This window comes from Lepidochelys kempii, chromosome 7 (genome assembly GCF_965140285.1).
Source record: "Lepidochelys kempii isolate rLepKem1 chromosome 7, rLepKem1.hap1, whole genome shotgun sequence".
Taxonomy (NCBI): Eukaryota; Metazoa; Chordata; order Testudines; family Cheloniidae; genus Lepidochelys; species Lepidochelys kempii.
The window spans coordinates 64,457,783-64,474,361 of NC_136386.1; the positions used below are offsets into that span (position 1 = coordinate 64,457,783).

General features: G+C 40.2%; 1 protein-coding gene across 26 annotated transcripts in view; it reads right to left on the minus strand.

The window, feature by feature from the left end:
- KCNMA1 (potassium calcium-activated channel subfamily M alpha 1) overlaps positions 1-16,579 on the minus strand; it is an 851,468-nt gene that overhangs the window by 274,779 nt on the left and 560,110 nt on the right. For all 26 annotated transcript variants that reach the window (XM_073353218.2, XM_073353215.2, XM_073353216.2 and 23 more), the window contains exons 4-5: positions 10,376-10,469; positions 7,815-7,926 (exon numbers count right to left, since the gene is read on the minus strand). In XM_073353218.2, coding sequence (XP_073209319.1) covers positions 7,815-7,926; positions 10,376-10,469 — 206 coding nt within the window. The remainder of the gene's footprint in view (positions 1-7,814; positions 7,927-10,375; positions 10,470-16,579) is intronic.

A 16,579-nucleotide genomic window follows, 5' to 3' on the forward strand; every position in this document is an offset into this window, starting at 1 on the left:
CAAATTTATGATGAAAAGAAAGTGAGTTTTTGTAAGGCTACAGAAACAGGAGCTGGAGGAAACTGATTATTAGGCCATCAGATCAAAAATAAACATTTTGGAGCTCACAGTTCTTCACGTATTATCCTTGCGATTTTATTTGGCCACTAATATTTTAGGTGCTGTCACAATCCCATCTAAAAGAATATTTTCTGAGATTTATAAAAATGTGCTCAGGAAAGAAATATAAAACATGGATGGGCTCTTGTTGCTTTGCAAAATTTACACAGAAACAAACATGCATCGAGGTGAGTGAAATTTTTTTGACTAATAGTTTGTCAAAAATGCAGTTTCATGACAACTGAAACAATTTGTGAATTTGGGTTTAATTCAGTGAATGTTTTGTGGAAAAAAATTATTATTATTATTATTATTATTATTTTAGAAAAAGTCTAAAAATTTTGTTTTGATATTTTCAAAACTATTGTTTCAAAACAGCATTTCATTTAGAAATTTAGTTAATTAAAAAAACAACAACACCACAGATGATAGTACTATGGTTTACACAAAAACTAAACCACTCCCCTCTCCAAAAAAAAAAAAAACAAAAAAACGCACACACACAAAAACCCACCCAGAACAATTATTCTTACTGCTTTTTTTCTCCCCGTTGCTAACTCAAAAACAAGTTCATGTTTGTTTTATTTATTTTAATTGAAATGTTGCAGGCAAACAAGTCCCTAATGTAAAATAACTTTTGGTATTCAGGGAAAACAAAACAACAGTTACTTCATTTTTCAAAGGTGGCTGTGTACATACAATGTAACCTCTCCTTCAAACCTACTGCATCAATGGTCTGAAAAGCCATTCTTCAAGAAGTTATTTTATTTACAAGTCACCAAGTCACTATCTTTACCATAGTGTGCTCACACCTGTTGCAGATCACCTGATACATAGTCATTTTAGGATAAATGGTGCAAATTACATACAGTCTTATGTAGGAAGTATGTAGTCCCCTCCCGTCAGCATAATCTCCCCTGGAGTTTTCTAATGCAAGCTACTACCCCGGATGCTCTGTGAGCTGGTCCAGGGATATGGCAACTTGTTCACTGGAGGAACTGCTTGCAGGAACTATTATTGTGGTCAGCCCTGGCACAGGTGAAAAAGAGGCTTCTTGCATGCCTCCACTGAGCAAAGTCTGCTCACAGTTTCGCCCTTTATCTTACATCTTCCTGTTAATGCTTGCTTTGCATGCACTCTTGATCTCTTTCTGCCATAGTCACAGAAGCGATTTTTTTTTTGACAGAAAGAAGTTTTACAAATCATCTCACTTTTGTGATCACACAAACAGTCAGAAGTGATTTATCCAAAGCCTCCTACTGTTTATATTTGGTTCAGTGATGCAGTCAAGGATCAAAGGCAAAACCACATGACTTTTGTGACCACTTAAGTGGCACAAATTGCAAATACTCAAAGGAATAGTTCACAGCCAATAATCTGTGAGCGAGCCACAGGCTGAAATTTGTTTGCATGAAACATATTCCATAACTGCAACTAATGGACAAATTAGTAACAACTGAAGTCTGTTCGTGGATAATTTATGAACAGAAAAGGGGTAAATCTGCTACTTAAATTGTTCATTGAAAATTGTTCGCCAAGTTCCAGATACAGATTTTCCCATTCAATATGGCAGCAAAAATGCAATTTTGAGCTACACAGGCAAATGTATCCCTTCTTGAAGTAAGGAAGTTACAGTCCCTCCATACAGCTCTGGTATACCTGCAAACAACTGACAATGCTCCACTTGAGACATTTTCTTCAGTGGAGTTTTAATTTACAACAGCAGAAAAATTGGCTGTATTGAATTCTGGGTGAATTCAGTCAACAGCAGCAAGTGATTGATTAGATTTATTAAAAAAGATTTAAAAAACTAAGACAAACTACTGCTAAGGGGGACAATAACAACAATCTGTGAATGTCTGAAGGGTGTCTAAACACCAAAGGAGGAAAGACAATTCAATGGCTGGGCCAAAGGGGTACTGTACATAGCTTGGAATAATTTAATTAAAAGTTAGGGAAAGGGAAATTTAGGTTGACTATGAAGAAAAATAGTAGAATATATTAGAATTATAATAGAATATATATAAGAAATAGTCTTCACCACTTGGAACTTTTACTACCAGAAGGGACATTATAGAAAACACTCCCACACTGGGAGGCAAAAGGAGTGGATGATTTAATGGCTCTTCCCATCTCTAACTTCTATGATTCTAGAATACCAGAGAAGAAATCAAAGCAATAAAATGCTTAGGCTTTATTTAAAATGATGGCAGTCCTAATGGTGTCTCACTGTGGCTGTTCTTCAAACACGGATACTGCCACAGCTGGTGCTAGATTCCTTTTTATCTGCTTACTCCACCTCCATCAATACTATCCTGTCTGAGCAATTAACTCTGACACAAAGCTCCAACTAGAATCAATACCTTCCTTTTTTCCTAACATCTATAGCTTTATGATTGAAAGGCAATTTCAGACATTTAACGTGGTTTTCCTATCACAGAGGATGAAGTAGAAGTATTAAATACTGTGTGGTATTTTTGTAAACCACTGCTCAACATATTACTGGAATGTATTCATTTTTTTACAATGCTATTTAATTCAGCATATTGTAAGCCCACCCAAAGCAATGAGGATTTCAGGGTTGAAAATTTAGCTGTGTTGGATAAAGCACAACTCTTGTGTGTTACAAAATGAGAGTAAATTATTAAAGAAGAATCAGCCCTCTAAGACTGATGTCACTGTTTTCACAGAACAATTTCATTCTCAACCTAGCTTCACTACAACTGGAAATACAGTCTACACACATTACAATGCACTGTAGTCATTTGGTTGAAATAATCTGTAAAATGATTTTTTTAAACCCCAAACTGTTCTTTTTGTTGGCATTGTTTCCTTGGGAAGACTCTCCTCTCCACAGAAGTGTTTGCTTAGACTGGAGAATTTCCCTTTTATTACCATCATCATTTTTTTGGTATAGTGTTATGCTAGAAATATTGAGGATTTTATGAAGCATGACCTCAGTTCACATGAAGGTGCTAGCACGGGTATGACTGCTTCTAAAACTGTGGATGGAAGAAATGGCAAGGGAGTCTCCTTTTCTAAGATGAAAACTAGAAGTGAACCTCCCTAAAGAAAACACAGGAATATTTGTGATCTTATTATCGTTAAATCAACCCCTAGAAAAAACTGGTACAACTCCACTGACTGACAAAGTAAACCCAACCTATACACTGTTCAAACTGATTGGCTCCAGATATGATAAAACTTTTTTCTTCACTGTGTTTCACCTTACTCCAACTTTCCTTTCAAAAATAACAATCAGGAAATGAAATGCAAATAAACTAGCACGAAAGACAGACAGAAAGAGAACTAGAGGTGAAGAGAGTGAGAAGGAATCCATGATGATGTGGTGAGGATAAAGGTTTTATCGATATACGTTTGGGATACCAGTGCTCACAAATGACAAATGCATGAGTCATGCAGTTCATTCCAAATGAGGGCTGATAAATATTTTGTGCACTAACCCACACCAGCAAGTATTTTCCATAGACGATGCCACATCCATAGTAAAACTATTTTAGAAATGTTTTCCAGAGATTGTTTTTAAAAAAGTAAAGCCTTTATTGATGCTGCTTCTCCATTAATGTGGCATTTCTAGACCACTGGAGGGGAGGAAAGAAACTAACTGGCTTCCCACTATAACTGAACAATAAGCTATGGATCGTTAAGATCATGTGAGTCCTTTTTTTTAATCTTGATGACTGTGGCAATGCATGATGTAAGGGGCTATATTTCAGTTCTTGCTATGAATGTTTACTTCTCTGGAGACAGAGTTTAATCCTGAGTTAAGAGGGGTTTGGTTTCTATTGTTTTGTTTTAATTGGATTATACTGTCCATCTGTCTATTTCCCTTTGCCTCATTCACAGAGACTTAGGGTATATCTTCACTACCCACCATATTGGCGGGCAGTGACTGATCCAGCAGGGATCGATTTATTGCATCTAGTCTAGATGCGATAAATCGACCTCCAAGCGCTCTCCTGTTGACTCCTATACCCCAGTGCTGCGAGAGGCGCAGGCAGAGTCGATGGGGGAGCGGCAGCAATCGACTCACTGCGGTAAAGACACCACGGTAAATCGATCTAAGTACATCAACTTCAGCTACGTTATTCAGCTACGTTATTCAGTTCTAGTGATATTAAGGAGATGGCACCATAAATTTGCAGGAAGTCATATCTGATCCCAGCAGTATCTTTACCTTAGGTGAACTCACCTCAGCTGAATGACACGAAAGTGCAGTGCAATCAACTGGAAATACCTGATGTATTAATAATGAAACAGACCACATTAATGTGCCCTTCCGTATACCTCCTATACATAAGGGAATCCTGTTAATCTGTATCTGAAAATCCTACAGCCCATGGAAACATCACTCTGAGGAAAAAACACGTTTGGATTGTTGGGATGAACATCAGGGTGTGATAAAATGCTGAACGTCATTCCATTTGTATAACCTGGATTAACTTTTAAATAATAGAGATATTCCCTAGTGGGTCATTGAGTTTATCTGTTAACCTGGTAACTAATATCCTTTGCTGTGCCAGAGGTCCACTCAGTACAGCTGGAGTAAAATGAAGAAGGGCAAAGGTGGCTTGAAGCCTTCCTTTATGCATTCAAACCTGAAGGAAGCCAGGGATCAGTTCAGGAAACACTGGTGTACAGTGCATTCTGGATACTTCCCCTTCTACCACATCCTACCCTTTATACCTAGGGCTTGGGAATTCTCCTGTGCTGGGGGAATCCTTCCACTGCCTGCTTATGTCAGCATCATAGTCCCTTTACACTGCCAGGGAGTTGCAAAGGGCTATTGGAATAGTGCTTTGTTGTGGCAAAAGGAAAAAAAAAATGTTTGTACCATAATTGGGTTCCTTAGGCAGAACCAACTATCTAAAGCAAAAGTGGGCAAACTACGGCCCGTGGGCCACATTCGGCCAGCGGGACTGTTCTGCCCGGCCCTTGAGCTCCTGGCTGGGGAGGCTAGCCCCCAGCCCCTCCCCTGCAGCCATGCCCCCACGCGGGCAGTGCTCTGGGCGGCAGGGTTGCGTGCTCCTGCCAAGTGGAGTGGCAGCGTGTCTAGCTCCAGCTGGGCAGCACAGCTGCCAGACATGCTGCTATGAGTGGAATGGTAAGGGGACCGGTGCCGGGGGGGTTGGATAAGGGGCATGGGGTCTCAGGGGACAGGGAGTGGTTGGATGGGGTAAAGGTTTGCGGGGGGGAGGGGGCGGTCAGGGGATGGGTAACAAGGGTGGTTGGATAGGTGTAGGGTCCTGGGGGGCCTGTCGGGGGCGGACAGGTGAATGGGGTCAGGGCAGTCAGGGGACTGGGAGCAGGGGGGTTGGATAGGGGGTGGGATCCCAGGGGTTGGTTGTGGGGGCGGGAGAGGTCGGTTAGGGGACAAGGAGCAGGGGGGGTTGGATGGGTCAAGGTTCTGAGGGGGGCAGTCAGGGGGCAGAAAGTGTGAGGGGGCGGATAGGGGGCGGGGGCCAGGCTGTTTGGGGAGGCACAGCCTTCCCTACCTGGCCCTCCATAGAGTTTTGCAACCCCAGTGTGGCCCTCTGGCCAAAAAGTTTGCCCACCCCGATCTAAAGGATGGAAGGTAACAAAAATTCATCATTAACACATATTGCTGGATTTGCACATTATTTGTTTAACACAGCATCTAGGAACAACATTTAAGGAGCTGAGGTTATGGTTGTAAATGATAGATCTGGCAGGAAACTTTGATGAATCAGAGTGAATTCTTTCATTAAGGACCCTTCTGCTCTAAAATAAAAAAAAAGACACAAGAAGACCTAGTGAAGGATTAGAGTATTGAACATTATACACAAACCTTAGGCTGACTTCACAGACAAGTTCGGTCACTGAACAGGGAAGGAGAGCCTTCAAAAAGATGTAGCCAGGCAACAGGCAAAAGTGAGACTGCAAAAAACAATCAGGGGGCAAATGCTTTTGCCTGGATCAGGGACGATTCTCCCTACCTAATGGGAAGGAGTCTCATACAGTATTTAACTTACTTTTCCTATAAAATGATGTCTGCTTTAGCAAAACTAGTTTCTAAAAACTGTAGAAAGTGCATGAGTTCTCTAATATTACTATTTATTATTTAGATTGTGGTACCACCCCAAGTAAATCAAGCTCTCCTTGCCCCCAAGAACATATAGTGAAAACAATCATCCCTTTGTAGTGGGGGGCATTGGCTCATCATTCATGTTGCATTCCCCGTCAGTACCTGGCTAACCCTTGGGAAGCTAATGATACAACCTAGCAGACCAAATTCTATGGATTCACTGAATTCTGATCATTTTCCAGCCATCACCCTGAATGTGGTGCCATCCCCAGGCTTTCTAGTCATTGATCCAGCTTTAAGAGTTCTCCAACTAAACATTGGCATCCAAGCACAATATAATCAGCTAAATCACTCATCGTCACAGCGTTGACATTGTCTATTTACAAGAGACCCCAAATATATATATAAAAAGAGGTCATCAATTAATTTGATCGGCTCTGTCACACTGCACATGCTAAATACATTCGAGCAACATATATTCTCTCAGACATCTCTGATGCTGCCCCACTGTCATTGACCAACTACTGTGACGCCATTCAGGTTGCTGACTTCCAGGTTGCAAATAACCACCAAGTGCGAACTGGGAAGAGCCAGTCTTACCCACTCTCACTCACCCAGCTGTGTATGTGGATGAATTCAACAGCCACCACACTCACTGGGGTTACTCAGAGCCAGATGCAGACGGCGAACAACTGGTGGACAACAACCATCAAACAACCATCTTGTTCTCGTCCATGACCCAAAACAATGGGGTACATGTCACTCAGCTTCTCTATAAACACATGCACTCCTGATGCATGTGGTTTATCACAGAGCAAAGTGGGAATTATTTGTGTGGGGGGGTCCCTTTGTTAAAAATAATGGTAACCATCACTGCATTAATTTCACTGGGAGCTTTGCCTGAAAAAGTACTTCAGGATTTGAACTAAAGGGGAAGCCTGTGTTTTGTATTAAGGATGGAAGAGCTTCCAAATAGTAGGCTGGCACACATTAATTCCATTAATATTTCTCTTGCCATCTCTGCTTTTTCCCCCATTCTTTCTCTATATTTCTTTTTAACCCTGACTGCTCAGCTTCATTTTGTGCCCTCTATTTTTACTCAACACCTTATTGTTCTCTCCACACCCTTAACCGTCTTTCCTAAGCAAAAGATGAGACCAACAACATCAGAATCTTTCCCATTGTTCAAGTGAGTTGGGCCAGATTAGTTCAAGTTTTAACTGTTTTTGATTTCATTATTGTATAGGTCAATGATTATTTATGGCAATGAAGGTCTATAAATGAATGCTTTGGATTGTCTGCCCAGGTTGTGAGCAGTGACAATTAAATCAAACTTACCTTTTAAAAAAGCAGCCTAATCTCAGACGCTTCTCCTTTCAAGCTGGTGTTCACTGCCATGCAAATGTCACACGGTATCTCTCACAACCTCTCTTAGGGAATTGAACTTATGTATAAAGAGCAAAATGGGCCTGGTAAATGTCCCATGCAATATAACCCACCTGTCTGCTGAAATGGACAGCTTGCAAAGACAACATCTGTTACATTCCTTCACTTACTTGGGGTGCAGGACGAAGAACTGCTCTGTCAAACTGGGCCTGGTGTGTGTGTTTTGATATCAGCGATTAAAATGAAAAAGCCATTTACTTACCAAGCCAACTTCTGTTTAAATACACTGACACAAACACTGGAGGGACTGTGAAGAAATCTACTACCGAGTTAACTTCCAGCCAAAACCACAGCTTGTCATTGGCTGCAATGAACTAGAAAAAGAAAAGGGAGAAAGAATCAATTTATAAGCATGTGGATCGATCTGTGTGCAATATTCTCCTTTCTAAAGATTAAGTTCCAGTTTTACTTTAGGAGTTAGTGGAGCAACATTTAGTGTCCTCAGATCAATCACAACTAGACCGTGGTTTTATCTGGAGGATAAAACTATTACCTGACAACATTACCTGGCAAAACTAAATTAACAAAGGGAGGCCATATATCAAGTAGGGAAATGAAGAACATTTATGCATTGAGTTCTCAGACTGGTTGCGAGGAGACAGATTCAACAAATCATTCTTTTAGCATTTAGCAAGATTATTTCAGGTAATCTTTTTTTTATAAAAAGTCACAGGGGCAGTGGGGCGGGGGCGTTAAGTCAAACTGTAAATGAGACTTCATTCAAATGGAGTTTGCTGTTTGCAAAATACCCTGGTTTTACTATAATGGTATTGAATAGAAATGCTGTGAAAGTATGGTGAAGGTAATTCATTTAAATAATTAATAGCTCTCAAACAAATTCCATAAATGCAGCAGGATAAACTCCTGGGATAATCCTTATCATGCTTCAAGTGTTTGCATGCCGTCAGTGAGGTACTTGGCAATATTTTGTGCCTCCCAAAGCCATGATTAGCTCTTGAAAACCATAGCTCTATCATGCCTTATTGCCTGACTATCTGGTAATTCATTTAAATTTGTGTTTTGTCTTCATTATTTCTCTGTTGCAGCAAACTTGGATGCCGGCTGACTAAGAATTTACATAGGATGCATGCATGTGTTTGGACTCATCTTCTAGAGCTGTAGATATAGGAATATTTATACGATTGTGAGTTGCATTTCATTATTTCAGAGGGAAGAGATGGAGAAGGGTACCATTAAATAATGTTTCTTCAAATAACTTAACTTGCCAGTAAGTCTTCACAAAAGCACTTTAGTCTGTCAGACTATACTGAAAGAACTTCAAGTAGGAAATAATTTTTATATATCTAGCAAATTCACTAGTAAGCCAGTTCTGCCACCTTACTCAAGTTGAGTAAAAACTTATTCCATATTCAGCGTAAATCAGCATGGGTAATACATGCATAAATGATTCTCTGTGTGCAAAATGTGTCACAGACCTAAGAAGAGATTAGGACGCCTCTGAATTTGTAGTTGCTGGCAATTTACAGGTACTGTGTATTGAATCTATTCTGACAAGGAGTCAGAATATCTTGATGGTATAGTGGTCACCTTTAAAAACCTTAAATAATCATATCTTAGTATTTGGCATACATTCCATTATGTATTTGTGATGCAGAATGTGGGAAGTATAGATCATTTCAGTATTTGCAATATTTTCTAATCTATTTATCAAAGGGCTAATGACTGTATCTAGCCCAGGTCAAACTGAACAGATAAAATAACAACCAACCCAGACCTTTTGTTCAAATCACAAACCAAATTTTTTACTGGTTCCTAAAACATTGGTAAACTTTTTCTTAACTTTTTATTCTCAAACACTGCTGCACTTCCAGGTTCTGAGAAGAAACAAAAGCAGACATGCCAAAATAAAAAAAAACACTGTGTGAACCACAAACAGGATACAGAGGAAAGCTCATCACAGCATGTTTAAAAGATTTCCAGCCCAATTTTGCAGACCTTCAAATCTTTTCAGGTTCTCCCATCAGCATTAGTAGCCATGCAGTCCTGGAAAACTTCCACTGCTTCTGCTCTCACAGCTAGCAACAAGTAATGTTAATTTCTAGTGCAAAGCCCATTCCCCTGAATTTAGCCAAAAACCCCAGCATACATTATGGGTACAATTGGCCCAAATATTTTTTGTAAATGACTAGTGATTTTAGGTACTTTGATTTTTGGATGCCCAACTTGATTCCCATTAAAGAGACCGGGTTTTAAGAAAGCGACCAATGATACATTTTCAAAATCAAATGTTCTCTAAGAACCTAGCACTTCGGACAGGTGCTAGATTGACAGCCTTGCAGAAACAGGATGCAGCAGTGAACTTCCCCATGCTACCTCACCAACCTGAAACTTAAACTGGAGCAAACACACTGAGGACCACAAGGGTAGTTCAATCACTCAGCCTGAGATTGCCAAGAAGGATGGGTGTTTAATGCCAGTTGTTGGGCAGTTTTGGTGATGTAGACATCAGTGCATTGGGAACTAGACTGAGATCAAATTCCACACTGGCCACTGTGCAGTATCAGATGATAGTGAATTGGCAGTAGTCTACATTGTCAATTGCAATCCCCTTACCCAGTCTCCTCACCGCTGTTACTTAGAGGCTCTCAGCCCTCAACCAAAATCTTTACTTACAGGTCTCAGAAACCACGTTAATTTCTTGCATCAATTGTCAATGAAGAGTTAGGCAGCTGTCAAATAATCTCCAAGTACAATCATTGCATTCCCTACCCTGAACCACTCAACATAATTCGAGGTACTTACACGCAAGCCGAAGTAGAGTAGGAAGAATACGTTGAAAGCCATGTCTATCTGTAACGTGAAATCTTTGTAGAAATTCTGGCAGGATTCTATTGGGCTATTTGAAAGAAAAAGAAATTGAATAAACTAGTGGCATCAGAGTGTGTGGAAAATGTCAAAAACTATTTTTTTTTCTTTTCCCCCCTGCTTTGTTTTGAGAAAGGCCTGAATGTAGGAGCTACCATTTTGTTTTCCCATCCCCCTGTAAAGTACAAGCAGGCATTTCCAAAAAGAACATTTAATTCATTCAGTTAGTCACTCATTCATTCCCAGTGCTCACATGTTCAGGTAACTACCTGAAAAGAAACATGCAGACATCTTAAGGAAAGACAAGCAGGAGAATACCTTGGGATCCCCTAACTCCACATTAACCCTTAAAGAACTGACTTCTTTTTATTTAACAACTACAGTAGTTTAGGAACTAAATCTAACAGGCACACAATTACACTGAAACATTAAACATTTCAAATTAATGTCAAAACCTTAAAAACTCTAGTTGCTTATGAATACATCACCCATTAGCAACCTGGGGGAGTTTGTGTTGATAGGATTCCTTGTTTTCATAAAGATTTTTTTTAACATGGCTAGTTACATACTTTATGTACAGTACTATGACCTGAGTAGGAAAGCAGTATAGCCCACTAGTAAAATTAAACAACAACAAAATTGTGGAATTTGAAGCAGTACTCTAAGGGTTAATTTTTGCATGCAGGTTAATTAATTACCTTTGTGTGTGCAAGCAGACATTGCACATTCTAGCATATTATATTAAGAGTAAGGTAGGTCCAACTCCAAAGCATACTCTATACAAACTGGTACTTTATGACATACTTAGATCTACAGGCTCAGAGAGGTAAGGAAGGAGATCTTTTCTATGTATATAATTAAGTGATTTATTTTTGAAATTCCTAGATCAGATTAGGGAAGCCACAGAAAGGTCTTCAAGTTGCAGACCAAGGTAAACAGCATGTCCCAATATGTATAGCAAATGATCATTTAATCATCATAGTTATATAAAGAGGAAGGGGAAAATATACTTCCTAGCTGGAAAGTTCTCGATCATTTAGAACCTTGGAAAACACACTTTTAAGATAGAGATGCAGAATTTTCTTGGCTTCCCCAGTGCAAATAAATCACTGAGTGTAATACCAGTTAGTATAGTTGTACCTCTGCAAATATGATGCTGAATTGCTCAACAAGCAAGGTTCTAGGCATTATGAATGTCAGTAACCTAATTTAAGGCATAAAAGAAATTAGCTAGGCTACCAGGTCATTTTAGCATGCAGTCAAGTTCTCTCCATTTCTTGTATACACTACAGGTCAAACAAGTTAAGTATGGCATGCCCTCTCTTGACTTTAGATGCATAAAAATATGGCAAAAGTCTCCCTGACATACAGTAGCCTAGTGTTTTAAGAAACCTCAGTGCTGTAGGAAACTGTATTCAAAATGTTTATAAAGAAAGACTGTTTTGCTAAGATGTGAACATTATGAAACATACTACCTATATTATAGCTGAAAAAACTGATTTACAAAAGCAGGGAGAAAGAAAAAAACAGCCAAAAATTAATTTATGGTATTGAAATTTGCATCTGACACTCTACTCATACAGATTTAGTTACAAAGAAGGGGAGGATGTAAGCAAAGAACCAGTAAGTGCACCTTGTGTGAGGGCATTTTTGAGAGTAAAGGATCTTGTTATAACAAGGCAGGATATATATTTGAGTCACTATGTACCATAGCAACAAAACCCAAAGGAAGTACAATAGAAACAGGACAAATTATGCTGCACCAACACAGGGTCTGAGGACCTCTAGCTCTCAGTTACACCATTGCAAAATCAGCAGTAACTCCACTGAAATCAATGGAATTACACAGGTGTAACACCAGACAAAAATAATCAGGCCTATTGTCTTCCCCTCCCCTGCCACGTAGTGTTCAGAGTGCTTGCTGTTGGAAGAAGTCAGCCAGGGTTGCAGTTAATGCCTGCATCTCTGTACCACTGTCCTTTCCAGAAATCCATAAGATTTGTACAGGTTAGCTAATGCTAACCATGGCTTCTCGTGTTTCTGCAGCACTTAGCAAAATTCAGAACTCTGGGTGTTATCAAAATATAAATACCACCACTATTACTCATACCTCTCAAGTGTCCCTTATTTCAAGTCCTTCATTTTTAGTCCCAAAATTACTTCCATTGTACACAAATGTGGTGTCCTTTCACTTTTATTGTTGAAAATCATTTGTATCAGAAATGCAGGATCATGGAAAGGAAAGAAAGCTATTTACTCCAAAAATATGAATTCCACAGTAATTTGACTTTCCCGAATGAATGATGTAGGGTTCAGTCTTTGTCATCCATGGTGCCTTACCTTTGGGCCATGACACTTTGCTATGTTGCTGATGATACCACTCCTAACTGTAACCATTTTCCTCCCCCGTGCTATAGAAAATACAATGTTACCACAGGTTCCTTTTTTCTCCCTCAAGTCTACAAACAGTATATAGTCCATGAAAAAGAAAAAAACTGTACAAAAGAATTCACCATGACATCCTGCAAAGGGTCAGCCTAGGAGAACATGTCCAACAGCTATGCATGGAGATCTTAAAGGAACCAGGGATAAGCACTCTTTCCGTTTCTCTTCAGCCAATAAAACATTAAGGGGCATCTTTTCAGTGTAATATGAAGAAAGTATCAGACTTGAAACTCCCAGTAACAATATGGGAGCTGTGCTTATCTCCCTGTACTCCAAGTGGAAAATGTAGTCCCAGAGTTACTGTTGCATTTTGTTTAGAAACAAAACAATTTGGTCAGCTCATACTAAAGGCTCCATTCTCCCCTCTGTACCTGGGCAGGATTCATATTTCCAGGAGGCATGAGATCATGTTAGAATTATTTCTTTTACACTGGAGTTATTTTTAGGAATATAAAAAACATACAGAATATTTTAATTTAGTGGAATTGAACGATGGCATACTTAATTTTCTACTCACTGACACAGGTGTAAATCAAGAGAAACTCCACTGCAGTGGATGGAGTTATATAACTCTAATACTGAGATTCAGACTTGAGATTCAGGCTCAATGGCAGAACATCTAACCCCATCAAATCTGAACTAATTTTGTCATTCTAATTGCAACATTTATCTGCTCCCCAAAAGCCTGGCTCTATTATGCTGATCTGAAGATGGTTCCAAGAAGCCAGCAACAGCAGAAGCAGCTATGGCTCATTGCCTCTTCAGAACAGACACACACAGCACCTGTTTCATATTACACACGGACATGCTCCTGACAATTTACCAAGGGGCTCTGTAAGCAGTTGCACTCACTGCCGTAGCACCCACTGGTGTCAGAGCATGGCATTGCAGGGTCTTCTTCTCTAGTGACTCCTATTAACAACTCCTTTGGCCCTATAATGGCCTGTCTTTGATTACATCTTCCATAGGCCAGCCCTGTGGCCAGGCCACCTCATTCCAGCTCCGTCCCCTTCTGCAGTAACAGAAGAATCCACACCAACATCCAAACAGAATATCCTTCTGCTCCTCTTGTGCTACACTGAAAATCCCTGCTTTGCAGTTCCTGACTCCCAGGCATTGGAGAGTTGTATTTTGCTCCTTTGGCAAAGCACTGCCTCCCAGGGCTTACTCCCTGAAGGCCTTTCCTCCTAGCAGGTTTTCCCATTGCTTCCCCTCTCCTCCCCAGGGGCTCTGGCAGCTTCTCTCAGGAACCTCCCTATTCCTAACAGACCCTACCCCACAGCCTCCCACAGGAGCTTGACCTGTTCCCTGTGGTTCTCCATATCCTGCCTTCAGCAGGCCCTTCTCAAGACGACACTTACCTTGTTCTTCTTCCCTGGGTCTCCGCCTTCACTGAGCTCTTTTCCCATACTATGTAGTCCTCCCTGACCCATTCACAACTGGGACCACTGGTTGTAAGTAGATCCCCTGATCTGCATCAGCTGGGAGATGATTGCTACATAGCAAGGCAGGGCACAACTCCTCTGAAAGGGCCAGGCAGCCTCTGATAGGCCCCAATTGCTTCCCATCCCATTTGCCTGTAAAAACTAGTGTACAAAAAATGCACATGCTACAGACAAGAGAATTGTAAGACTGGTGGATCTATCCAAAAAAGTGAATGTTCATATTAAATTGCACATTGCTGGAATTGTTTGAACTGTGTTACCAGAAATAAGTGCTAGGCTGAGTATGTGGAGAAGTAGCAGTGTCCACCTTGAATAACTTGAAGTGGCAAATATCTGGTTTGACAGGCTTGGAGTCTCTCTCTCTCTCTCTCTCTCTCTCTCTCTCACACACACACACACACCCCCAACCCCTTCCTATTTGGTTCAATCTGACCAACATTTTTTTGTTCTACCAAGGTATTGATGTTATGCCTGCAGATATATGTTTACAAGTCCCACAAATAAGGCATCTACACCAGAGACCAAACCACTACCCTGAACCTAACTTCAACTGATGGCAGAATTTTAACAAGGGGTTCCCAGGAGCCCCCCAAATCCCTGGCAATGCAATGCTTATCACAAAGTTCGGGGTGGAATGTGGCATACCTTGGTTAAATGGAAGAATAAAAGACTAAATCTGGGTTTTCTTTTACTTACTTCCACAACAAGAATCAGGGATTTCCTTAATTTTACTTCTCATATTCACTTTCCTCTGATTTGGGGAGCCCTGACAAGAGACTATTACTCTGTGCCTGTTCTTAGATCACTCATTTCCCTTTTGGGATGGAGGGGAAGGGGTAAAACATTCTAATGTTAAAGGCTTTTTGGGTAGGAAGGGGGCCTGCAAGCTGTGTATAAAGAAGAAGCCTCATGAGAACAGGTTTTCATGTGAAATGTATAGTATTGTCTGGTTCAAGCCAGGTTGAAAATACCACAAGAATATCCGTTTTCACAGTATTTCAGTGCTTGATTGAAAGCCGTGGAGCCCATGTGTTTATCCACAGGATGGGTAAAATATGGGCATGATCAGAGCATGCTCCATCATGATGCTACAGCACTGTTGCTTAGCCATGACCTAGGAAGACCATATATAGTGGGAAGAGGAAAATTCAGTCTCAATTGGCCCATTCAATCCTTATCTCTTTGCGGAGCCAGCCAATCATGCTGACTTTTTGGGGGGAGTTATTGTGAGGTAGATACCTAACGAATGACAGTAGCAGTTGATCACCTCAACCCAGGCCAAATTGAAACTGGTGTTCTATATCTCATTACTAAATCTCTGTTATATCTGTGTCTGGGGCCAGGGGAGTTTTTTGGGTCTTTTTAGAGGGATTAATTCCACCAGCTGTCAGGTGAAACTGCTAGTTACATTTTATTTTTATTGTTGTAATTTGTGGCATAGGCACCTAGATAGGTGCCCGTTTTTATTTTTGTATAAGTTCAAAGAATACAGAAAGAAATAGTGAACTTTAGAAAAAATACAAATAAAATAAAAGTACTAAAGTTTTTTAGCTTTCAAGGCATACTTAACTAATAAATATAACTGAGTGAACAGTGTAACACTGTTGCAAAAAAAGGAAACATCATTCTGGGATGTATCAGCAGGAGTGTTGTAAGCTAGAAACAAGAAGTAATTCTTCCGCTCTACTCCATGCTGATTAGGCCTCAACGGGAGTATTGTGTCTAGTTCTGGGTGCCACATTCCAGGAAAGATGTGAAGAAATTGGAGAAAATCTAGAGAAGAGCAACAAAAATGATTAAAGGTCTAGAAAACATGATCTATGAGGGAAGATTGAAAAAAATAGGGTTATTTACTCTGGAGAAAACTGAGAGGGGACATAACAATTTTCAAGTACATAAAAGGTTGCTAGAAGGAGGAAAGAGAAAAATTGTTCTCCTTAACCTCTGAAGATAGAACAACAAGCAATGGGCTTAAATTGCAGGGCGATTTAGGTTGGACACTTGGAAAAACTTCTAACTGTCAGGGTGGTTGAGCACTGGAATAAATTGCTAAGGAGATTGTCTTAAAAATCTCCAGTGATGGTGACTCCACAAACACTGGTCAGGGTTGGTCTAGATAATGCTTAGTCCTGGAATGAGTGCCGGGGACTGGACTAGATGGCCTCTCGAGGTCCCTTCCAGTTCTATGATTCTATTACCTCTGCCCACTGATATAGTTATTTACTATTCTAAGTATAGGATACAAACTGAT